The 26,255-nt window shown below is 48.6% G+C and overlaps 1 protein-coding gene, 1 long non-coding RNA gene and 1 pseudogene across 3 annotated transcripts; all 3 read right to left on the reverse strand.

Moving 5' to 3' along the window:
- Positions 1-4,093: 4,093 nt before the first annotated feature.
- Positions 4,094-7,920, reverse strand: LOC123180654 (uncharacterized). Its single transcript, XM_044592738.1, has 4 exons — positions 6,556-7,920; positions 5,570-5,718; positions 4,509-4,710; positions 4,094-4,430 (listed from the first exon to the last, which is right to left on the reverse strand). Exons 1-4 carry the CDS (start codon positions 7,851-7,853, stop codon positions 4,418-4,420), a joined length of 1,662 nt encoding a protein of 553 aa, XP_044448673.1. The 5' UTR covers positions 7,854-7,920; the 3' UTR covers positions 4,094-4,417.
- Positions 7,921-8,875: 955 nt separating this feature from the next.
- On the reverse strand, positions 8,876-9,560 carry LOC123166465 (uncharacterized). 2 transcript variants are annotated; one of them, XR_006483557.1, is made up of 2 exons: positions 9,350-9,560; positions 8,876-9,110 (listed from the first exon to the last, which is right to left on the reverse strand). It is a non-coding gene; the product is annotated as an uncharacterized lncRNA (long non-coding RNA). The 2 variants fall into 2 exon arrangements; XR_006483556.1 differs by having other exon boundaries at positions 8,876-9,126.
- Positions 9,561-11,727: 2,167 nt separating this feature from the next.
- LOC123180656 (tryptophan aminotransferase-related protein 2-like) lies at positions 11,728-18,642 on the reverse strand (annotated as a pseudogene).
- Positions 18,643-26,255: the final 7,613 nt, after the last annotated feature.

Genomic DNA, 26,255 nt, shown 5'->3' on the forward strand with positions numbered 1-26,255 from the left:
GGTGTGCCAAACGTCACAACGTAACTGGGTGACTATAAAGGTGCATTACGGGTATCTCCGAAAGTGTCTGTTGGGTTGGCACGGATCGAGACTGGGATTTGTCACTTCGTGTAAACGGAGAGGTATCTCTGGGCCCACTCGGTAATGCATCATCATAATGAGCTCAATGTGACCAAGGCATTGGTCACGGGATCATGAATTGCGGTACGAGTAAAGAGACTTGCCGGTAACGAGATTGAACAAGGTATTGGGATACCGACGATCGAATCTCGGGCAAGTAACATACCGATTGACAAAGGGAATTGCATACGGATTGATTGAATCCTCGACACCGTGGTTCATCCGATGATATCATCGTGGAACATGTGGGAGCCAACATGGGTATCCAGATCCCGCTGTTGGTTATTGACCGGAGAGGCGTCTCGGTCATGTCTGCATGTCTCCCGAACCCGTAGGGTCTACACACTTAAGGTCCGGTGACGCTAGGGTTGTAGAGATATATGTATGCGGAAACCCGAAAGTTGTTCGGAGTCCCGGATGAGATCCCGGACGTCACGAGAGGTTCCGGAATGGTCCGGAGGTAAAGATTTATATATGGGAAGTCTTATTTTGGTCGCCGGAAAAGTTTCGCGCTTTATCGGTATTGTACCGGGAGTGCCGAAAGGGGTCCGGGGGTCCACCAAGGGGGTCCACCAGCCCCGGGGGGCCACATGGGCTGTAAGGGGTGCGCCTTGGCCTATATGGGCCAAGGGCACCAGCCCCAAGAGGCCCATGCGCAAGAGATAAGAAAGAAGGGAGAGTCCTAAAGGGGGAAGGCACCTCCGAGGTGCCTTGGGGGGAAGGACTCCCCCCCTGGCCGCACCCTTCCTTGAAGGAAGGGGCAAGGCTGCGCCCCCCCTCTCCCTTGGCCCTATATATAGTGGGGGGAAGGGAGGGCAGCAACATCTAAGCCTTGGGCGCCTCCCTCCTCCCCTGCAACACCTCTCTCTCTCTCTCGCAGAAGCTCGGCGAAGCCCTGCCGGAGACCCGCTACATCCACCACCACGCCGTCGTGCTGTTGGATCTCCATCAACCTCTCCTTCCCCCTTGCTGGATCAAGAAGGAGGAGACGTCGCTGCACCGTACGTGTGTTGAACGCGGAGGTGCCGTCCGTTCGGCACTCGGACATCGGTGATTTGGATCACGGCGAGTACGACTCCGTCATCCACGTTCATTGGAACGCTTCCGCTCGCGATCTACAAGGGTATGTAGATCCACTCCTTTCCCCTCGTTGCTAGTAGACTCCATAGATGCATCTTGGTGAGCGTAGGAAAATTTTAAATTATGCTACGATTCCCAACAGCAACAACAAGTACAACCTGCCTGCCTCTACCCAGAGATCGTGCCAGAAGGAAATGAGCTTGCCCGAGCCGAGGATGCATTGTGAGGAGTTGATGACCATGGGGATACAATCCTTGAAGCCACGCCACAAAGCAGTATCCCTCCCGGAAGGCCCAAGAGGCAAAGTAGACTGACAGTGCTGCAGAGCAAACCATTGGTAGCACGGGATGTCGGAGTGCTGCAGAATCTTGGACAGAAACTTGCAGAGCATGGCTTGGTTGTGAGCTTGCAGATTTCTCACAGCCAGACCTCCATTCTGGCGGTGTAGAATCACCTTGTCCCAAGCCACGAGGCATTGGCCCCCCCTTCACTTTGTTCTTTCCTTGCCAGAGAAGCGCTCGCAGCAGGCTCTCCAGAGAGCAGATGGACTCTTTAGGCCATGGGAAGCATGACATGAAGTATGTAGGAATGCCAGCCAGCACAGAGTTGACGAGGGTTAGCCTCCCACCTAGAGAAAGGAAGGTGGCTAACCAGCCCGACAGACGACGATCCACCTTGTGAATAACTGGTAGCAGCATCCCGTGAGTGATCTTATTGAGAGACAAAGGCAGACCAAGATACGTGCAGGGGGTGGAGGAGATGGGGCAACCAAGCAGACTGGCAATCTCATCCGCGACGACTGAATCCACAGCAACAGGCACTAAGGTGCTTTTGTGGAAATTTATAGTCAAACCTGAGAAGGCTGAGAAGGAGTTGAGGATGTCCTTGATGATCATGACCTGCTGCATGTCCCCCTTGAAGATGATCAAAGTGTCGTCCGCGTACTGCAGCACAGGAAAGAAGCGGTCTGCGTTGAGTGGATGCTGCAGAGACCCGTTTTGAAAATGCAGACAGCATAGCCTTTGTAACACATCTGCCACCAGCAGAAAGAGATAAGGTGACAGTGAGTCACCCTGCCTAAAACCACGCTTAGCAAGGATGGGTGGGCCCAGCTCCCCGTTGATCATGACTCTAGAGCTACCAGAGGAGAGCAGGTTATTGACCCACTGCCTCCATGGTTGCGGAAAACCCCTTGCTTCCAAGACTTGCTTGAGGCAGTCCCAGCTGACGCTATCGAAGGCTTTGTGGAAATCCAGTTTCAAAGCGATAACAGGTAGCTTTCTTTTGTGAGCACATTGAATTAACTCCGCAGCCAGCGCAAAATTTTCAACAATGGAGCGTCCTTTCAGAAACCCAGACTGTAAGGAGTGCACTAACTCCGGTATCTGCTTCTGCAAACGATTGGTCATAACCTTCGAAGCCAACTTAGGTATGCTATGAACCAAGGAAATGGGCCTGTAATCTTTTATATCCAAGGGTGTGTCTTTTTTAGGCAGTAAGGTGATGTAAGCAGTATTGATCCCGCCAAGGCTGAACCACTCAAGACAATACATCCAGATGTTTAGCAATACATTCGGTGGCCTACCTCAACTACGCTGGTTCTCGTGTCTACGGAACATCACGTCGAGGCCGCACACAACAGGGACGGCACACTCACGCATGGACAGCATGCACCCGTACAAAGCATGCAACCACACTCACGCTGTCACGCATACACACACCATACTCACTCACAGCAGAAATCGAAAAAAACATCACACATAACACATACTAACACGTACGCAGGCACATGCACAGCAAAAAGAAAAACAACATAGCAAGAAAGAAACATTGCACGCACTAGCCGTCAACATACTAGTTTATGCTTCTGTAAAAAAAACATAGTAGCTTATGGCCATGCTGAAGGTAATCTTACACAGATAGATCATGTTGAAACAAAGAAAAAATCAATAAGAAGTCGAAACACAGTACCTTGTCTACACTCTTATAGCGTGAGCCACGAGAAATTTATAAAAAAAACAACGACAGCCAAGGTGGTTAGCGCGTGAGGTTTACGACCTTAATTTATTTATTTTCTTGACTTCTCTCTTATACTCACTGACAGGTGAGACCCATAAACGTAGGGAGCCAGTTGACCGGTTAATTGGATAAAATACAGTGCTCTACGGTGAGCCAGTGATCATATAATCACTACAACTCGTATTCAATAACCGTATTGAACGTATTCTAAAGTCCAGTGACCGTAGTGTGCTTCGGCTTCAACTTCAGTGACCACTAATGTATTTATCTCACCAAGAAAAAGACGTAAAAAGCAAGAAAAAATTGGAGCGGCTGGAGACTTCTTTGTTCGATAAAAATCGGTGGAGGGAAGGTTCGATCGATCGAGAAACAAAACGACGTACCAACTACCTCTTTAGAAGTAGAGATCCCTTCGGTGCCCGTCGCTTGGGATCATGTCTGTGGCACTCAAAGACAGCGGACTCCTTGCAAACAATGAACAGTGTCACCGCCTTGTGAGCTAAAATTACCAAGCAATCAGATAACTTCCTGCTCATGGAGAATACTGAACGTCGGCAACTTTTTATCTAGCTACATTACTTGTATATATAGTCGAGTTCCAAGGGAACAGTGGCAAGGCATATCCTGCCAATTTCAGAACATTTATCTAGCTGCTATAACCTTCTAGAGTACATATGAATGATGATCAGGAAATATGTAAGCCGAGTCAAAACAATTCATGATCTCGTCTGTGGCATAGCTTTGGGGTTGAGGCTGCTTGCTCCAGGTCTGCAAGATGAATCAGAGAAGGAAAAAACCGGCATCTTTGTTCACAATACACCATTAGATTCATGCGGGATATGATGTCGGTAATGATCTTTATCTCATCTTCTCAAGTGGAATTTCTGAGCCTCCTTGCCACTTTTCTGGTTCTGTATACACGGTTTACATAATGGAGACAGCTCCAAGACCAAGCAGGTGCAAGGAGTCCTCCTAGGACTGATTTAAGGGGGATAAGCAACAGGAAGACCAACCAAATCTACAAGATACCAGCAAGTATCTAACTGAAAATTTAGTACCCCTAAAACCACAGAGACCCACCTCCGGAAGGATGCAAATAGTACTGCTATATGACAGACGATTGACAATTTCATACCGCAAACAGAATGCAGTTAGGTAAATGCTCCAGGATGGCTAAAACTTTCACCGAGTGATTTATCTAATTAATTCCTCTGCAAATAAAATTGGTGACATTAGTATCAAGACCAGTTGCCAGTTAAATGACGAGTAACCAAGATAACGAAAACTACCTTTTTCTCTTTTCCATGGAGACTTCAGTGAGAGCAGAAAGGATTCTTGATATCTCCACAGTGTTGTCTGTGCTCTTTTCCATTATTACTCTTGCAGTATCTAACATTTTCCCAGCAAGATCCACATCAGAAACATCTCCAGCGCCTGCCATCTCATTGTATCCCTTCCTATCCTCCTGATCTTCGCCATTTGAGTTTTCCCCTGCTCAACGAGTATATCAGTATGAAGTTAAACCATGGCAGGAAGAAAAGCACATTGAACTAGAAGATCAATTATACTAGTGGTGGACTGTTTGTGAAACAATAAACAGCAATAGAAAACAATGAGATGCATGCATATGCTTAAATCATCCAACTTAACCAGTATAACATACCATTGAGCAATACAGTGGTCCATCTAAATAAGTAAATATACATTAGCTAAAATTCTGATAGAAATGTGAGACAAGAAATACCCACATTACATTACTGCATAACTCATGTACCATATATAATTGCAAAAAGGTGAAACTTCTATGTTGTATAAGTTAGCACACGCAAGTACATTGGTTAGACAGCTAAATACAAGGCAATGAATGAAGCCAGTGATTCAAGTATCCATATCTGTTTAATCTGGCATTTCCATTTGGCCATTCCAAGTGTGTCGAGAGGCACAAAAATAAAATAAAAATAGCTGGCACATGGCACCATACACAACTCCAAAATATGGACAACCCATAAACAAGCTCTTTTAGCATTAAAAGTATTATCGCTTTCTGTAAGATCATCAACTATTTATAGCATAACCTTGACTTGCACCATATGTAACAACAATGAGCAAAACAATTTGACAAAATGGCCTCCTACCAAACAATGACAATTCAAGAGATGAGTCCAAACGGTAAACAAGTCCAGGTTCCATACGAGACCATCTAGTTTGCAAACACATGGGTACATTATCGTTATGTAAATTTAGCAGGAAAGAAAAGCTTGTGATCAGGAGATTGTAATTAACTATACAGATACAAAGTGTAATATATCTTATATATGACTGTCTAGGGGGTAAAGGCATAAAGATATACGTTCTTCACTCTGAGCTTTGCTGATTGTACCCTTCTCGGGAAGGTTTCCCAGAGGATTAGTTGCCTTCTGAGCTTTCCATAGGAAGGCACGTCCATATTTGTAATACACGCTAGCACATTCCGGAGCAAGTTCACCATAATGTGCAACCCTAGGTGACAACAAAGGAGTAGATTTGTCATTGTTGAGGTTATAAGATACTTCCATAGAACAGAATGTAATCTGAGATAGAGTGGTATAATCAGAACTAAACACCCCGATTGCTCCACTGAATATTTAGATGACAGAATGTGCTAACTAGTACTCCCTCCGTTCACGAATATAAGATGTTTTAGATATTTCAATATGGACTACATACGGACTGAAATGAGTGAAAAAACACACTAAAATGTGTTTATCTACATTTGATTCAGAAAAAAGTTAGAACATCTTATATTTGTGAAGGGAGGGAGTAATTATTTTCACTGTTTGCTGCCTTTTATAGCGATTGCATTTTGAATACAATTTGTAAGAAAGCATATAGATAAACCTCACTGCTATGAAACATTTGCAACCTTTGTCGAAAAAAAATGAAACATTTGCAACTAGTCAGTACTCCAGAGGCAGACAGATTTACCGAATAGGATAACTCTTATCTAAGCAATTGCATTTTGAATTGATGCTCTTTCGCAGTTCAGAAATCATAACAAATGATGGCCAGATCCAAATTTCCAGATATTGCTATCAAATAAAAACTAGGCACTCACTAGTCCCTAACACCCCAACAAACTCCATCAAGGTAGCTGTTGACACAGGAAGCCTAAACGACCGTTTGGTAACCACCTTTCCATGCGTATAACATCCGAAACCTATCAAGATCATCTCTCAAACTACAAAACATAAGGACACATGTAAACAATAACAAATCCATAACAGGACTGAACTAATTGGATGCTTTTCCCTACAATCCTTCGCATGCCTTCGGCGTGATTGGGAGCAGAATTCTAACCTGATCGCCAGGACGCGGCTGAGGCAATCAACAGCGGCAACAAAGTCCCCCTCCTTGATGGCCCTGGACCCACTGTAAAACAGCGACTCTGCCTGCCTTAGTGCTTCCCACTCCCACTCCTCATCATCTGACTCACCATTGAAGTCCGGAGAGCCCAGGCCATCGTGATCAACTTGAGGTACCCGGAGTGTAGAGTAGGAGCTGACAACTGGAACCAAAGGGTAGTCCTTGCACATCTTCCTCCCCCGCTTGGACTGGAGCTCGATTGAAAAGAAGCCATCATCCGTGCTCACCAAAATGGTATTCACTCCCTCGACAAAGCCCATCAGAAACACTGTTATTCTTGAGGACGACGACCTAGCAGCAAATGGAAGCGAATCGCCGAGGTACATGAACGGGCACTCCACCCATTCTGCATCACCTCCTTCACTGACCTTCCTTGACCAGAGGTAGAGATGATTCCACCCATCGTCATCAGCTTTAGCAATTCCCAGCCCACCATCCTCCGCCTGAACCAGCATAACTCTCTGCGAGAATGCAGCATCAATGTCCGGTTCCGGTGGGTCGATCACATTGAGGACATGCTCAGCCAAGTTGTACTCGAGGATGTGCCCATCAAGGAACAGGAAGTAGAGCAGAGAATTCCCCACGAGCAGGCCAGGATTCTCACAGAGCAAGGAAAAGCCATCGCACCAGGGCCAGGCCAAGGCCACCTCACCCCAGGCGCCGGTCTCCGACGAGTATTGGCACGCCGACGTGACCCACTCTGTTTCCTCGTCGAAGGGGCTGGTGAACACCAAGACAATGCGGAAGGGCCCCCCGTGGCAGTTGAGATGGTCGCACCCCTCCGCCGCACAGAGCACGGTGGCGTTGGAGTGCCCGATGTTGAGTTCCGTGGGTACCGGCACGCTCCACCGGTTGCCTGTGAACGGCTCCCAGACGAGGAGCTCCCGGTCGGTAGTCTCGGAGACGAATACGGCGCGGCCGTGCCGGTAACCGAGGACGTGCCAGGCGGGGGGGTCGGGGACGGGGAAGGAGTAGGGGGAGGTGGGCACGTAGACGGGGAGATACTCATCACCTTCCGAGTGCTGGAGGAACCCTAGCATCTTGGGTGCCCGGCGGTGCGCGTGGAGGTGGCGGAGGAAGCTGGGGGCGGAGATGATGTCGCGCCAGTGCTTGCAGACGAGGCAGGCGCGGAGGAGGCATGAGGGTTCGCTGGGAGGGAGGCGAGAGAAGATTTCCTCGAGGAGGTGGTCTGGAAGCGCCGGCGGCGAGCGGCGGTGGCGTGGCAGCGCCATGTTTCCAGACGAGCCGGGTGCCTGGGTGGGGAAGAGACCGAACTGGTGACTTGGTTCGGCTCAACCAGCTAATCTGGTTAAGCCATTTCCTCTTTTTTAATCTGAGAACGGTTAAGCCATTTCCTAATTCTACGAGATTTTTTTTTTGAGGGACTAATTCTACGAGTATTATTGTAGAAGTACTCGTTTCCTTTCATAATTCTAGAACGGTCTATGTCCATAACTGTTGAGCCCAATATTTTTCTGTTTCAAGGAATGCATATTTGGACAATCTCGTTCAAATTACCAAATCAAGGATGAATAATTGATAGGTACATCCTCGAGTACAATTGCATAGGAAAAGTCAGCGCATCAGGCAAGACAGCACAACCGCAAGGAAGTTCCTTGCTCCGTCTCTAGGGTGACAGAGCAAGGAACAGTTAAGTTCGTCCGTAGGGTGACCTTTTCGTAACTTGCGTTGGGCGATCTGGATCTCGCCTTGGCCCTTGTCATCATCCATCGTCGCTGCTGTTTCCCACCTGCCGAAGATTTCCTCGAGGAGGTGGTTTGGAAGCGCCGGCGGCGAGCGGCGGTGGCGTGGCAGCGCCATGTTTCCAGACGGGCCGGGTGCCTGCGTGGGGAAGAGACCGAACTGGTGACTTGGTTCGGCTCAACCAATTAATCTGGTTAAGCCATTAAAAAAAGAGCAGCCATTTCCTTTTTTTTCTGAGAATGGTTAAGCCATTTCCTAATTCTACGATTTTTTAATTTTTGAGTGACTAATTCTACGAGTATTATTGTAGAAGTATTTATTTCCTTTCATAATTCTACAACGGTCTATGTCCATACAGGGGCGGAGCTGGAGCAAATGTTACCCGATGCACCACTTTAACAAGGAGTAAAATTTTCAGGCAGCGATGTATTGAATAAGTGTTTGTTTCACAGATTCTAGCACATTTTGTCGGATGTAATAGAAGGCAGTGAGTAAAAACAGAATGTAGCCATCAAAATGTTTACTATAATGCTAAAAAAAGGGGGCAAAATTACTTGAAAAGGTTGTCTTGCATTTTGAAATTCCAGAATACATCATCCGACAGCAGGGCACATAATGTACAAGATAAAAATGGAATTAAACTTTCTAGTAAAACATAATAAAATGTCCATGAAAGTATTTAAATGGCTAAAAAATTGGAAATTACCTTTAGTACGTTTGATCAATTTTCTCTTGCCCGGATGATATTGAATCTCCTCTTCCCTATTTATGTGTTCCGGAACATCCTGTGATGATGCTTTTCTTTTGAGAATAAATGAAATATAACCTAATTAGAAGTTATAGTATTTGTATCTGACAATGAATGAAATATAACCTAATTAGAATTTAGAAGTTATAACCCTAGAAAAGGTCTCATGCTTTGCCAAAACATAGTGGTTTATTCTATTTGTTACTAGTTTATACATAATTGACTAATCATTGCAGTTTGTAAACAAAATTAGGAACGGTAAGACAAAGGCGTTACCATTGTGGCCTTTGATACGCATGGAAACGAGGACTCAAGATTGGAAAGGTTGCCAAATTACGGAGCGCTGGACCGGCCGACGGCGTGCGGCGTCGCTCGCGTGCATCGCGTCATCACCAAAGGACTCGGGGTTCGTGGCCTGCGGCGTCCGGCGGCCGGTGCCCTGCCGCCGCCGCCGCCGCCGCCGCCGCCTGTGTACGCGAGGGCGAGGCGTATGGAGGGGCCGGATCTGTACGCGTCTAGTCTACACAGACCTGATCGATGGATGGATTTTTTTAGTTTTTTAAGTGGAGGAAGTTGGATCGATTAGGCTACGGGAGGGGAGGTGCGTATGCTCGCGTTTTCCGCACTGGCCCAACACGGTAACGCAGCAGGCCGGAGGAGTGGCCGAATAGGGCCGACCCTGATGCACTGCTCTTGGCCCAACCTGATGCACTGGGCCTTTTTAGTTGATAAATACTACTAGCAAATATTTGGACCCGTATTCCTGTGCATACGGGACGGCCCAATGGGCTCCGCCCCTGTGTCCATAACTGTTGAGCCAACATTTTCCTGTTCCGTGAAATGCATATTTGCACAATCTCATTCAAATTAAACCAGATCAAGGATGAATAATTGATGGGTACAACCCCGAGTACAACTACAAAGGAAAAGTCAACACACCAGGTCAGACGGCACAGCCGCAGGGAAGTTCCTTGCTCCGTCCCTAGGGTGACAGAGCAAGGAACAGTTGAGTTCATCCCTAGGGTGACGGTTTCGTAACTTGAGTTGGGCGATCTGGATCTCGCCTTGGCCCTTGTTGTCATCCATCATCGCCGGTGTTTCCACCCGCCGACGTCCAGTTCTGAGACGCCTGGCACAGTTGTGTCGCCAATATCAGAAAACACTTGTTACTTGTGCAATTCCAGACCTGAGTCAGGAAACAGTTATTTGCGGAATGCACGAAAGTCAAACTCGTGTGAAGAGAGATGAATCTTGAGCATATTCAGGTGAGACTTGTGAACTGTATAGCATAGAGCAAATGATGGATGTGATGTGATAGCATAGAGCAAACGATGAATAATAGTATATAATTTTAACGTTTCATGTGTACGTGTTTTCTCTGATTTTTCTCTATCATGTCAAATTGTATTATGTGTACATGTTTTCTCTGATTTTTCTCTATCATGTCAAATTGTATTTAAGGTAGTTCTTCTTAGATAACTGACTACAAAATTATTTATTTTAGTTGGTTCTTATTGGTATTCGTTTTTAGAGTCAGTAAAGCAACCGGCTCTTCACCCAATGCTGAAGGCACCAGCTCTCTAAAGAAATACTGTGGACACCAGCCAACACCATCTTCCCTAAGCAGACAACAAAAATACTAGCCAAATATGGGATTTCTTTCCGAGCAAACTATGAGAGGGTTTCCGTTATACTGTCAATAGACTGAGATGTGAATATTTTGCAAGCTAAATACAGTGACACTATTATTACGAGCTGACCGTAGACTTCCACATATTAGTAGGCATAGCTTTCAAAATGATGGCAATATGTAAACTTGTGTCTCTTATATTTTGGTAAGCAGGAGTAGCGGAAAGACAATCCATTGCATATTAAAACTACCTTGCTGATGACATCTACCCGTCATGGTTCATATTTGTGAAGACAAATTAGACCCTGGAGGCAAGAAGAAATCTCACTTTATGGTGGCTCACGAATCCGCGAGAAACAATATCGAGAGAGCTTTTCGTTGTGTTGTTGGCTTGCTTTGGCATTATCCATGGACAACACTGTGGTGATCATGACTTATGTGATCTTGCAAAACATGGTTATATAGAACTAAAGAGGTCTCTCTCAATCGATGAATTTGGATTTTGAGGCCTTTGAAGAACTTGTCACTCCTCAATGCAATAACAATACAATCGATAGGTTCTTTTGAAGTGCATTAGCAGCTCTAAGATTGGCAAGCTCATGTGCAACTATAGGACTACCTGAGCGAGCATCAATGGCAACCTTCTGGGGAATAACTCTTTAATCCTCTACCACATTTGTTGTTTTTGTTAGGCTACTTGTTTCATTTGGTCTATCAGTTGTGTTTGTACGTATTTTCTAAAAAAACATTTAAATAAAAGTATTAAATAGTATTAAATGTTTTCATCGTTTACGGCAACGTTTGAACTTGTATAATGTCGAAAGATAGTTTAAATGGGGTTTAAGTTTGCAAAAGGAAGTGGGAATCCACAACAGTTAATGAAGAAAAGTAGTTACATTTTGGGGATTAGTTAGAATGCAAGCTTATTCTTTTTCGACAAAAAAATATATAATATCACGAAGATCCAACCTCTGCAACAACGAAATGTCCTACCAACATTACGGATGCACAGAGCCCTACAACAACCTACAACAAAAAAGAAGAAGAAGAAAAATAAAACTAAAGATCCCACTACAGTGATCTAAACCATGTAGCTGCAACACAAACCACTGCGAAGAAAGCAGCCGGAGTTGAAATTCTTCAAAAGTGATACACTCATTTAAGCGATATTGTAAATTTCAGACGGAGGGAGTAGGAAATCAATTTTTGGGAGTTAAGCCTTAAGGAAAATTTTAAACTTCAAAAACTCGCACCAATCATTCCATATACAGAGAGACTATAAGCGGGATGAGACCATCGAAATCCTCTCCATTCGTTTTCGTTTTGTTCTCCGAATTAATCCGAAGCATTCTGTTCGCATGATAGTTCTGGCTTTGCATCCTCATCGTAAATTCGTAATCATGTTATGGAGGAGAGGCGCTGAATGAGCAGGTCCAACACACCGTCCCTGTCCAGCATGTTGACCCTGACGCACCTGGCGTCTCCCCCGAACTGCTCCCTGCCCCGCGCCACGATGCTGTGGCCGCGCAGGAACTCGGCGCAGTCCTCCACGCCATCCTTCTCGCAGCGCAGCCACGCGAATGCTGCATCCGATTGCGAGCCCGGTGAGAAGAACTCGGAGCAAATTTGAGTCATGGCGGAATTCGTGTTCATGGATTAAGAATGTTACATGTACAGTACCGGGGTAACCTGCCACGGTTTGCTTGGTGAAGTTGCAGTAGCCGGTGGTCTCCTCCGGGAGGCTGAAGGCGCCGGTGGCCGCCACGGCGGCGCGCAGGGCCCGCCAGCGCTCCCCCATGCGTCGCCGCGCGAAGTCGAAGAGGCGGAGCCGCGTGTCGTCCTCGCCGGGGCCGTAGGCGTCGGAGACAACGGCGAGGATCTTGGCGGCGCGGAGCTGCGAGTCCTTGGACGCGCCGATGGTGCTCTGGTCCACGAAGTAGACCATCTTCTTGGCCACGTCGCGGTCCTTGACGAGCGCCCACCCCCGAGCCTGGCGCCGGCGTGGCCGGTGACCTTGGACATGGTGAAGAGCATGACGTCGTGGGCGGCGGCGCCGGTGATGGGCGTGTACTGGGGCCAGTAGTAGACCAGGTCGTGGATCGCCTTGCCGTACTCGGAGCTCAGGACGGCATCGCGGATGGCGCCGTCGGGGTTGTTGGGCGAACAGACCGGCTCGATGTGGCCGTGTCAGGCCTGCTCCTCTCGACAACACTAGAAATGCCACAGTACCGATACAGTTTGCCCAGACGAACGACAGCCGTTGATCTACCATCCAAGGGAGGCAGGGAACTCGTACCGCTTCGCAGCCCAGATCATCATCACAGCCGTTGATCTGAGAATGGACGGCTGTTACCGTGTCACTTACTTTTTGAAAGTTACCGCGCGTTTGTCGTTTTACTGTACCTGTCGATGTCTTCTCTTTTACCTCGCTAAACTCCTTTTTAAGCTCGCCTCCGGCTTGTGGAGAGGGCATCTGGATTGTAACTGGGCTTGGCCCTTAAGCCGCCGTGTTCCGGCTGGCCAGAAACCCTAGCTACTCTTGCTCGAGTGAATGAAATTGCTCCCCAAAATTGCCCCAAAATTCAAGTGATTTTCTTCTGTTGCGTGAGAATTCAGAGTCAGTTCTAGTTAGATCCTGACAGGCCGTCGCCGTCGAAGGCTTTGGCGTCGCCGGCCCACTGGTACAACCCCGAGAGCAGGAGGTCCGTCTGCGGCGGGTACGACTAGCACGCCACGTCGCACGTCCAAGATCATAACCATGTCAAACACCCCACACCACACGAATGTAATTGAATTTGCACTTGGATCGTTTGATCTTGATTACCGAGTAGTAGGGCGCCCGCGAGACAACGCCGACGGGCCGTTCGGCGCCGGGGGGAGACAGGGCGTACATGGCCGCCTGGAAGAGCTGGGTGGCGCAACAAGCAAGAGAGAAAGGCATTTGCTATAAGTGCAGAGAACCTTGGTTCCCTGGTCACAAGCAGGTTTGCAAGATGTCCCAAAAATCTCAGATTCAGGCCCTGCAAGAACAAGCTGGCAATCCTGATATCATATACATTGTTGATGTAGAAGAGGTACAATCTGATGTGGAAGAGGAGCCTCCTGACAACACTGAACTCAAAATCTCCATGCATGCAGCCACTGGCATACCTGAAGAAAAGAAGAAACATACTTTCACACTGCAAGTCAAAATTGGAAACATTGTAGGACTGGCACTAGTTGATAGTGGAAGTACTACTACTTTCATTTCCCCTGCCCTTGCTGCACAATCAGGGTGTCCTGCTACTCCAGTGAAACAAGTTCAAGTGACTGTGGCAAATGGGGGAAAATTATACAGTGATTTCTCACTCCACAACACTTCCTACAACATCCAAGGAGTTGAACTGGTGTCTGGTTTCATATTCTTGCAGCTCACTGGATATGACATAATTCTTGGAGCAGACTGGATGTACAGACACTGTCCTGTTACCTTTGATTTACCAAACATGTCCTTGGGAATTAAACTAGTCAATGGTGAATCAATAACTTTCTTGGATGAGAGTCTACCCAACAGCCCTTGCACTCTCTTGCAAGATATGGAGAAAATACTGGATAATATGCTCTCTGGAGCACTAATGTGGATGCAACCTGTGCAAGTGGACACACTTCTGGAGACTGTGCAAAAACCTGAAATTACCAAAGTTCTTGAAAACTACAAGGATGTTTTTGAAGAACCTACTGGCCTGCCTCCAAAAAGGGATTGTGACCAGGCAATCAATTTAGAGCCTGGAGCTCATGTTATTAATCAAAGGGGATATAGATTGCCACACCATCAGAAAAATGCTTTAGAAGAAATTATCATAGATCTCCTAAAGAAAGGGATTATAATATTAAGCCATAGTCCTTATTCCTCTCCTGCAATTCTGGTCAAGAAAAAGGACATGACTTGGAGGTTGTGCATTGATTATAGAAAACTCAATGCTCACACAATCAAAAACAAATACCCCATACCAATGATAGAAGATCTCCTAGATGAATTAAATGGAGCAAAGATATTTACCAAGCTGGATCTGAGAAGTGGCTATCATCAAATCAAAATGAAAGAGGAAGACATTGGAAAAACTGCATTTAGCACACACATTGGACTATTTGAATTTCTGGTCATGCCCTTTGGAGTAACAAATGGACCTCCTTCATTTACAGAACTCATGCAGACTGTTTTGGGCCCATTGTTGAGAGAGTGTGTGCTAGTTTTCTTTGATGATATTCTGATTTTCAGTAAATCATACAAGAAACACTTAGAACATGTAGCTTTAGTGCTGGAAGCACTCAGAAAACATCAGCTGTATGCCAAGCTTTCTAAGTGCACATTTGCACAATCTAAGGTGGAGTATCTTGGGTATGTAATCTCTGACAAGGGAGTTTCAACAGATCCTGCTAAAGTGGAAGCTATTGTGAGCTGGCCCACACCTCAGAATGTGACACACTTGAGAAGCTTCTTGGGACTAGCAGGATATTACAGGAGATTTGTGCAAAACTATGGTCTGATCTGCAAACCCTTGTTTGATGCACTGAAAAAGGATGCATTTCAGTGGACAGAAAAACAAGTTGCTGCCTTCCAGTTATTGAAAAACAAAATGACCACTACACCAGTTCTTGCCTTACCAGATTTTTCCTTGCCCTTTGTGCTTGAAGCTGATGCATCTGGCTATGGCATTGGGCCTGTACTCATGCAAAAAGGACAGCCTATTGCATTTTTGAGCAAAGCCCTAGGCCCTAAAGCTGCTGGTTGGTCCACATATGACAAAGAAGCACTTGCAATCACTGAAGCAATTAAGAAGTGGAAACATTATTTTGCTTCATCTTCCCTCATAATCATAACTGATCAACAGAGTTTGAAGTACATCCAAGAGCAAAAAGTAACTAAAGGAGTACAACACAAACTTCTCATCAAGTTAATGGGATACAAATTTACAGTGGAGTATAAGAAAGGGAAGGAAAATAGAGTAGCAGATGCTCTTTCTAGAGTTAAACATGCCCTCCTTGCTCTTGGTTCCAGTGCTGCAATTCCCACTTGGATTACTGAAGTGGTCAACAGCTACAAGGATGATGCTAAGTGTTCTGAGCTAATTACTAAACTAGCAATTGATCCCATTGGTCAGCCCCCTTACACACTTACCAGTGGAGTACTCAGATTCAAGGGCAAGATTGTTATTGGCAACAACAATGAATTAAGGAATTCACTGCTCACTTCTTTCCACAAATCTGAACTTGGTGGTCACTCTGGAGAGAGAGCCACTTATCACAGACTGAAGATTCTTTTCACTTCGTCTGGAATGAGAAAAGCTGTACAAACATTTGTACAACAGTGTCCTGTCTGTCAACTGAACAAAGCACAACATGTTCCCCATCCTGGTTTGCTACAACCACTTCCAGTACCTGACTTTGCTTGGACCCACATCAGCATGGATTTTGTGGAAGGATTACCCAAATCTGAGCACAAAAACTTGATTCTAGTGGTGGTGGACAGGTTTACTAAGTATGCTCACTTTGTAGCTATGAAACACCCCATAACAGTCAGAACAGTGGCTCAAGCTTTTACTGACAACATCTTCAAGTTACATGGATTGCCCACTGTCATAGTGACTGACAGAGACAGGATTTTTACTAGCAACCTTTGGCAGAGCCAGTTCAACAAGATGGGGATTAAACTGCACATGAGCACATCATACCATCCTCAATCTGATGGTCAGACAGAAAGAGTAAATCAGTGTTTGGAAAACTATTTAAGGTGTATGGCTTTTGCTCATCCCAGGAAGTGGCACACTTGGCTTTCCATGGCTGAATGGTGGTACAACACCTCCTTCCAAACTTCCTTGCAAATGACACCATTTCAGGCTTTGTATGCTAGACCTCCTCCCATGATTGCTGAACTTGTACTCCCACCAGTAGAAGGAGATGATCACCAAGCTCAAGTGGAAAGAGACACAATAGCACAACAGATCAAAGACAACTTGCTCAGGGCCCAAGAAAGAATGAAATTCTTTGCTGACAGGAAGAGATCAGAAAGACAACTAGCAGTGGGTGACATGGTCTATGTTAAACTACAACCATACAGACACACCAGTTTAAGTATCCACAGGCACCTGAAACTCCATTCCAAGTATTATGGTCCCTTCAGAGTAATGGAGAAAATTGGAACTATGGCTTACAGGTTACTACTACCTGAGGGCTGTCAACTACATCCCACCTTCCATGTCAGTCAGCTCAAGAAGCACCTCGGTCCAGAAGCAGTACCAAACCCAAAACTACCACTGTTAGATGAACAAGGAAACATCCTGATACAACCTGAAGCTATACTTGAAAGGAAGCTGATCCCTCGAGTTCAAGGTGATATCAGCATTCCCGTGGTTCAATGGCGTGTCAAGTGGCTCAACCTGCCCGTGGAGAACACTACTTGGGAGGGTTCCGCTTACATTCAAATTTTTTTTCCTGATTTCCATCCTTGAGGGCAAGTCTGTTCTTTGTCGGGGGGAATTGTCAGGCTTGCTCCTGTCGACAACACTAGAAATGCCACAGTACCGATTCAATTTGCCCAGACGAATGACAGCCGTTGATCTACCATCCAAGGGAAGCAGGTAACTCGTACCGCTTCGCAGCCCAGATCATCATCACAGCCGTTGATCTGAGAATGGACGGCTGTTACCGTGTCACTTACTTTTTGAAAGTTACCGCGCGTTTGTCGTTTTACTGTACATGTCGCTGTCTTATCTTTTACCTCGCTAAACTCCTTTTTAAGCTCGCCTCCGGCTTGTGGAGAGGGCATCTGGATTGTAACTGGGCTTGGCCCTTAAGCCGCCGTGTTCCGGCTGGCCAGAAACCCTAGCTACTCTTGCTCGAGTGAATGAAATTGCTCCCTAAAATTGCCCCAAAATTCGAGTGATTTTCTTCTGTTGCGTGAGAATTCAGAGTCAGTTCTAGTTAGATCCTGACAGGCCGTCACCGTCGAAGGCTTTGGCGTCGTCGGCCCACTGGTACAACCCCGAGAGCAGGAGGTCCGTCTGCGGCGGGTACGACTAGCACGCCACGACGCACGTCAAGATCATAACCATGTCAAACACCCCACACCACGAATGTAATTGAATTTGCACTTGGATCGTTTGATCTTGATTACCGAGTAGTAGGGCGCCGGCGAGACGACGCCGACGGGCCGTTCGGCGCCGGGGGGAGACAGGGCGTACATGGCCGCCTGGAAGAGCTGGGTGGCGCCGGTGCCGACCACGAGGTGGTAGCCGTCGTCGACCGCGGTGTTGCCGACGAGGCGGTGGACGAGGCGCACCTCGCGCTCGAACTCCGGGTCGAGGTACCAGCAGAGGCTCTGGGCATTGGAGAAGTAGCTCATCCCCGACCACCCCGGGATCACCACCGCCGACCTCTCCCCGACCTCCCTCCAGAACGCCTCGTACATGGTCGGGTCGCCGCTGCATGCAGGCAGAACCGAAACCGGCAGTGAGGCGAAGCACGTTGTCAGATCGATTGAAAACACCTTACCGTAAGCGCGCACAAAATAGGGAAGCGCGAACACGCACAGCTCGAGGTTGATGACGGCGTCCGGCGCGATGGCCGGGGGAGCGCCGCCGTCCATTCCGGCCCTGGCAGCAGACACCTTGCTTCTCACGCCACGCGTGACCCCTACCTTGGGCCGGTGGTTTTATGTCCGGCGGGGGCGGGGGCAGCGCATGCGACAGCCGGCACGAACAGGCATGTCATGCGTGCGAGCAGAGCACGCACACGCGCGGACGGCGGGATGAGAAGAGGTGTTTTCTGCTGGTGGGTGATCCTCGGTGGGTGGCCGCCGCAACAGCAGGCTTTGGAGCGATGCCGCCAGCAGCTCACGCAGACCAGCGGCCGGTTGCGAGGCGCCAAGCCATGTGAGTGAGTGACTAGCACAGTGGCCTCGTTGCCTGCGAACTGCAACCGTATAGGTGTGGTCCTGGTGAGCCGAGAGCTACGCACTTCGGAGATAAGGCCTCGTACAATGGGAGATATTTAGGGAGGTGCTTAAAAAAATAAACCGGATTTTTCTGAAACACCAGTGCCTATTTCAATAGAAGAGACGCTTAATTAAGCGTCTACCCTGTACAAATAAGCACCGGTGCTTAAGGAAATCCTGGTTTATTTCTTTAAGCACCTCTCCTAAGCACCTTCCATTGTACAAGGCCTAAGGAGGTGAAAGTGCACGGGCAGCACGGCTCATTGCCAGCGATCTAACTGTAACGCTCGGATAATCATGCTACAGTAATCCCACGCTAATGGTGCCACATCACCACGGTTACTTTGCTAGCCTACCGTTAGGTCAGACCGTTTAAAAATTCAAATTCAAATTAATGTCAACGATAAAAGTTTTTTAAAATTTAAAACAAAATGTTCAGAAGGTGCCATATTTTGGATAGGTAAATATGATGTAATAAACACATTTTTATAAAATGCCTAGATAATTTAAATAAAATAAAACAGAAAAGAGAAATAAATAAAAGAAATGCAAAACAGAAAATAGAAGAAAAGAAAAGAGAAGCCCCCCACTGGGCCAACTGTGGCCCAGCTGGCCAGCTCAACTGGGCAAAGGCCCAGCCGGCCGGCCCACCCCCACTCTCCCCTTATCTACCCCCCAGCAAACCCTAGCCACCTACCGCACCCCACTCCCCCTCGATCCCCCTCTCGCTCTCTCCTCCCCCACTCCCCCGATCCAATCGGGGTGACGCCGCCCCGACGACCCCGTCGCCCCGCTCGCCCCCGACGCCCCACGCCCCCCGTCGGCCTCGTCCCGACCCCGCCACCTCTCCCCAGCGACCGCGCCGCCCCACTCCTTGACGCCGGCGCCTCGCCTCGTCACTGACCCCGAAGCCGACGGATCGAGCCGTGCCACGCGCCTGGACGTCGTCGCCGGAGCGCTCCCTCGCCGGCCTGCTTCACCACCGACGCCGTCGTCCCCTTCTCTCCCTCGCGCCCAACTGCCTTGTCCCCACGACCGCCGGTGAGGCCCCGGCCTCTCCTCCTCTCTCCTCCCTGCCCGCGTCAGCTCCTCGCGCCGTCGTGCACGCGCGCGCCGGCGCGGCCACAACCACGCTTGTCGCCGCACCGTCCCGCTGCTCCCTCGTCCCGTCCGCGCTCACCGCGCGGTGCCGTCGCTGCGGGCGGCGCACCCCCTCCCCCGGCTCCCCCTGCGACCACGCGCGCCCGCCGTGGCCGCGCTCGGCCACTTCCTCCGCCTCGCACGGCGCTCGCCGCTCGCCCCGCCTCCGCCCGCCGTGGCCCTCGTGCCCCGCTGCGGCAGCCCCCCGCCATGGCCACGGCCCCGCCCTCCCCCGGGCAGGCTATGGGCGCCCGTCGCCCACGCCCACGCTCGTGCGCCCGCGCCCGCGCCGCACGCGCGCGCCGCGCCGCGCCCGCGCCCGCCTGTGGCCCCTGGGCCACTGCCAGGTGGGGCCTCGCGCCCCTGAGCCACTGCCCCTGGGCCCGAACCCCCTATGGGCCACAGACAGGTGGGCCCCCGCGCCCAGAACGTAAAAAAATGATTTAAAAAAATTAAATTAATAAAAATAAATAAATAAATAATAAAGATAATTAATTAGCTTAATTAATCCTGTTAATATTAACTAATTAAGATTAATTAACTTAATAACTAATTAACCTAATTAACTATTGTTAATTAGCTAACAGCCCCTGACAGGTGGGACCCACCTGTCAGGTTGACCAGGTCAACGGTCAACGTTGATTGCTGACGTCATGTTGACGTCATGCTGATGCATTAATTTATTAAATTCTAAAAATGATTTAAATCTTTAAAATTTAATATAAAATAAACCGTAGCTCGGATGGAAAAACTTTGTACATGAAAGTTGCTCAGAACGACGAGACGAATCTGAATACGTAGTCCGTTTGTCAGCCACACGTTCCTAGCATAGCGAACATGGAACTTTCCCCCTCCGGTCCGTCTGTCCGAAAACGCGAAACATTGGGAATACTTTCCCGGATGTTCCCCCCTTCGCCGGTACCTCCTACTGCCGCGTTAGGGCACACCTAGCACCGCTCATTGTCATGTCACGCATCGTCATGCTTATGTTTGCATTATATTTACTGTTTCTTCCCCCCTCTTCTCTCCGGTAGACTACGAGACCGACGCTGCTGCTGCCCAGTTCGACTACGGAGTTGACGACCCCTCCTACTTGCCAGAGCAACCAGGCAAGTCCCCCCCTTGATCACCAGATATCGCCTATTCTTCTCTATACTGCTTGCATTAGAGTAGTGTAACATGTTACTGCTTTCCGTTTATCCTATCCTGATGGATAGCCTGTCCTTGCTTCTACTGTTGTTACCTTTACCTGCAATCCTACATGCTTAGTATAGGATGCTAGTTTTTCACCAGTGGCCCTACATTCTTGTCCGTCTGCTGTGCTATACTATCGGGCCGTGATCACTTGGGCGGTGATCACGGGTATATACTTATATACTATATACATGACACATGTGGTGACTAAAGTCGGGTCGGCTCGTAGGAGTACCCGCAAGTGGATCTTTGTGGCGGAGCGACAGGGCAGGTTGAGACCACCGAGGCGAGAGGTGGGCCTGGCCCTGGACGGCGTCCGCGGTTACTTCAACATAACACGCTTAACGAGTTCTTGGTATTTGATCTGAGTCTGGCCATTTGGTATATACGCACTAACCAGCTACGCGGGAACAGTTATGGGCACTCGGCATCGTGGTATCAGCCAAAGCCTTTGTGACGTCAGCGACTGAGTGGCGCGCGCCGGATTGGACTGGAACGCCACTAGGCTAGGTCTGCTTCCGGCCGCCGTTCGCAACGTGCAGGTGTGCAATGGGCGATGGGCCCAGACCCCTGCGCCATAGGATTTAGACCGGCGTGCTGACCTCTCTGTTGTGCCTAGGTGGGGCTGCGACGTGTTGATCTTCCGAGGCCGGGCATGACCCAGAAAAGTGTGTCTGGCCAAATGGGATCGAGCGTGTTGGGTTATGTGGTGCACCCCTGCAGGGAAGTTTATCTATTCGAATAGCCGTGTCCCTCGGTAAAAGGACGACCCGGAGTTGTACCTTGACCTTATGACAACTAGAACCGGATACTGAATAAAATACACCCTTCCAAGTGCCAGATACAACCCGGTGATCGCTCTCTAACAGGGCGACGAGGAGGGGATCGCCGGGTAGGATTATGCTATGCGATGCTACTTGGAGGACTTCAATCTACTCTCTTCTACATGCTGCAAGATGGAGATGCCAGAAGCGTAGTCTTCGACAGGACTAGCTATCCCCCTCTTATTCTGGCATTCTGCAGTTCAGTCCACTGATATGCCCCTTTACACATATACCCATGCATATGTAGTGTAGCTCCTTGCTTGCGAGTACTTTGGATGAGTACTCACGGTTGCTTCTCTCCCTCTTTTCCCCCTTTCCTTTCTACCTGGTTGTCGCAACCAGATGCTGGAGTCCAGGAGCCAGACGCCACCGTCGACGACGACACCTACGACACTGGAGGTGCCTACTACTACGTGCAGCCCGCTGACGACGACCAGGAGTAGTTAGGAGGATCCCAGGCAGGAGGCCTGCGCCTCGTTCGATCTGTATCCCAGTTTGTGCTAGCCTTCTTAAGGCAAACTTGTTTAACTTATGTCTGTACTCAGATATTGTTGCTTCCGCTGACTCGTCTATGATCGAGCACTTGTATTCGAGCCCTCGAGGCCCCTGGCTTGTATTATGATGCTTGTATGACTTATTTATGTTTTAGAGTTGTGTTGTGATATCTTCCCGTGAGTCCCTGATCTTGATCGTACACATTTGCGTGCATGATTAGTGTACGGTCAAATCGGGGGCGTCACAAGTTGGTATCAGAGCCGACTGCCTGTAGGAATCCCCCTTTCCACACTCCTTGGCCGAAGTCGAGTCTAGACATTACAAAACTTTTACTAACATGGCTGTGTGTCTTACGGGCCCACGTCGCCATTGGGTGGTACTAGGATCTTTTACTCCTCGACCTTTACTCTGGGACTCTGAACTCTCTTCTACTCGGGTTAAACGAATTTACTAACTCTAACACTAGGATCCCGTGACCGCATTCACCCCAAAGTTGGATAAGCCATAGTTGTTTCTTAGAATAGTATTTTGAACAATTCACACACTGTCATTTGACTCCTTTGAAACGTCTTTGCTTTCAGATGGAACCCACGAGGCAGGTCGTGCGCCACACGACGGCCATTGGTGCCTCGGGATCACCGGCTGTGCTAGCTGAGATGATGACCTATCTGGGTTATCGCTGGCACCCTGAGTACACCGTCTACGAGGAGTACCAGGACTTTAACCAGGAGCAGTACCGTGCCATCGTCCACCTCTACTCGCGGGAGTATGACTCCACTACTGTGCTGCACACCGCTCATGGTGTTGGAGTGACCATCGATATGGTTGTCCACGATGCTGCCTATGCTGCTCTGACACGTCTTCGTGGAGAGTATCGGGAGTTGGACACCTCCCCTTTCAGGCACATTGCTATCGCATCTGATGTTGGTGCGGAGGGATACTATACTGCTGCCTACTCCACTGTCACCCGAGAGCCCTTCTACCATCAGAACCTGGTTCTGCATGCTGATGGCTGGATCGAGCTAACCGAGCTCTTCGCCACGAGTTGTACACCACCCGTCAGCACCTTTACCGTGCTCTGACGCTGTTGCACCCCTTTGTCCGATCTAAGGAGCTGCCCCGTTCTGCGATCTACCCAGCCAGGACTGTGATGCCCCAGGGTGTCGGCTGGCCAGATGTGGGAGGCCACTCTCCCGCACTTGGACCTCTTCTGCCACCTGAGCGTCAGTTTCTGCACCAGAGTATTCGCGGACCCCAGGTTGGAGTTCCCGATGCGACACTACCAGCTTTCAGGCTACACCTACCTCCATAGTACCTCTTGGGACTGATGTAGGCTTGCTTGTTAGTGTTAGATGCATTCGCCGCGAGCCTGTGTGCCGCCTATGTTGTTTTAGTCTATGTACCGAACTCTGTGTACTGAACTCTATGTACTGAACTTTATGCATGACCCCTTTTGTAAGTTATGCCGACTATTATGTAGTAGCTATCGTGCTCCTTTCATTATGCATGTTTCATCATGAATGATTCTTGTCTTTGCAAATTTCTCAATGCTGAACTACCCCTGTTATATATTAGCAGGATGGTTAGACCAGGTGGTCGTGGTAGTGGTGGCAATGCTCCACCACCACCTGAGTACATGGCTGGTATGATCCAACAGTTCGAACTGAACCGCCAATCCATGGAAAATATGATGGCTCAGTTTCCTCGCCCCAATATGGACCAGCAACCAACCCCAGTAACTCTGCAGGATTTCATGCGCCTCAATCCAACTGTGTACCGCAGCTCAACTCAGCCTCTGGATGCTGATGACTGGCTCCGTGACATCACCTATGAGATGGAGTCTGCCGATATAGCCCCTGCCAGCTATGTCACCTTTGCTTCCTTCTTTCTGAAGGGACCCGCGGCTCAATGGTGGGACAGCCACAGGCGTACTCTGCCAGCTGGAACAATCATCACCTGGCCAGACTTCCAAGCTGCTTTCCGTGCCCGCTTCATTCCTCAGGGAGTCATGGACCGGAAGAAGCGTGAGTTCCGCAACCTCACCCAAGGCAACAAAACTGTTGAAGCTTATCAGCGGGAGTTTCTGGACTTGTCTCGCTATGCTGAAGAGGACATTGCAACTGATGCACGCAGACAGGAGAAGTTCCGTGATGGCCTTCAAGCTGACATCAAGCTCGCACTTCTAGTGCATGACTTTGCTGATTTCGCCACCTTGGTGAACAAGGCCATCAATGTCGAAACTGGTCTGCAGGAATACCAGAGCTCTCACAGGCGCAACCGTGACACGGGCTCATCTTCGGGCCCGCCCTCACAGAAGCGTAAGATATGGATCCCGAACAGCATGTACCATCCAAATGCATCTGCCCCAAGGCAGACCTATGCTGCATCTTGTCTGCCTCCACCACCATCTAGGCAGTCAAGACTTCCAGCTCCACCATCCCAAGCTCCTGTTCCCACTCCCAATAATGGCATGTGCTTCAGGTGTGGTCAACCAGGACACCGTGCTAGAGAATGCAACCAGAACCAGAATCAACTGGCCCTTCCAGCAACTGGCCATGGAAGCAACCAGCCCCGCAGCAAGGCCAAGTCTTATGGTCGTGTTCATGCCAACCACGTTGATCTCAACGAAGCTCAAGACCAGCCTGCTACTGTGATGGGTACACTCCTCGTAAATTTAGTACCAGCTTCCGTTTTATTTGATACAGGAGCATCACATTCATTCATATCAGCAGAATTTGCATTCCTGCATGGCATTAAATACGAAGAGATGAACACTCCGCTAGTGGTACACACCCCTGCGGGCCAATGTCAAACCTCTGTGGTTAGTCACGACGTTCCTGTTGAAATTGAAGGACTGGAATTTCTTGTCTCTCCCATCGTACTGAAGTCCTGTAGCATTGATCTCATTCTGGGAATGAATTGGTTAAAAGCGCACACTGCTTCAATCGTTTGTGCCACTAAGACCGTCCATCTGCTACACCCTTCAGATGAAATAGTTACTTACCAAGCTCTTCTGGTGCAAAATGCTGAGGCAAGGCTCTATGCATTGATTGCATTGAACGCTGCACCACTCGAGGGCATTGAAAACATTCCCGTCGTGCGTGAATTCCTCGACGTCTTCCCTGAAGAACTTTCAGGGATTCCCCCTGCTAGAGCTGTCGAATTCATCATCGACTTGAAACCAGGCACCACTCCTATAGCCAAGCGACCCTACAAGATGCCGCCGCATGAACTCCTTGAGCTTAAGGAGGAAATCGACAAATCTCTTCGCAAAGGATTCATTCGCCCAAGTTGCTCTCCTTGGGGAGCACCTTCTCTCTTTGTCAAGAAGAAGGATGGGACAAACCGATTAGTTCAAGACTATCGTCCTATAAACCAAGCTACCATTCAGAATAAATACCCTCTTCCTCGGATCAATGATCTGTATGATCAACTGGCGGGTTCATCAGTGTTCTCTAAGCTCGACTTGAGGTTGGGTTACCACCAGATCCGTGTTCGCGAAGAGGATATCCCAAAGACCGCCTTCGTGACTCGATATGGTTCATACGAGTACACCGTCATGTCTTTCGGTTTAACCAATGCTCCAGCCACCTTCTCTCGTCTGATGAACTATATATTCATGGATTACCTCGACAAGTTCGTCGTGGTTTATCTGGATGATATCCTGGTATTTTCCAAGAACGAAGAAGAACATGCTGAACATCTTCGTCTTGTGCTGGAAAAGCTACGAGAGCATCAACTATATGCCAAGTTCTCTAAATGTGAATTCTGGCTACCCGAAGTAACCTATCTTGGGCATGTCATCTCTAAGGATGGTATTGCCGTCAACCCTGAACGAGTCCAGGCTATCCTTGATTGGACTCCTCCCAAGAACGTTAAGCAAGTCAGAAGTTTTCTCGGTCTCGCCAGCTATTGCCGTCGATTCGT

This window comes from Triticum aestivum, chromosome 1D (genome assembly GCF_018294505.1).
Source record: "Triticum aestivum cultivar Chinese Spring chromosome 1D, IWGSC CS RefSeq v2.1, whole genome shotgun sequence".
Lineage (NCBI taxonomy): Eukaryota > Viridiplantae > Streptophyta > Magnoliopsida > Poales > Poaceae > Triticum > Triticum aestivum.

Coding starts and splice junctions, on each gene's coding strand:
- LOC123180654 (XM_044592738.1), bottom strand. CDS start 7,853: ATGGCGCTGCCACGCCACCGCCGCTCGCCGCCGGCGCTTCCAGACCAC. Junction 5,719..6,555: donor AGCCGCGTCCTGGCGATCAG/GTTAGAATTCTG, acceptor GTTGTCACCTAG/GGTTGCACATTATGGTGAAC. Junction 4,711..5,569: donor CAAAGCTCAGAGTGAAGAAC/GTATATCTTTAT, acceptor CTCGTTGAGCAG/GGGAAAACTCAAATGGCGAA.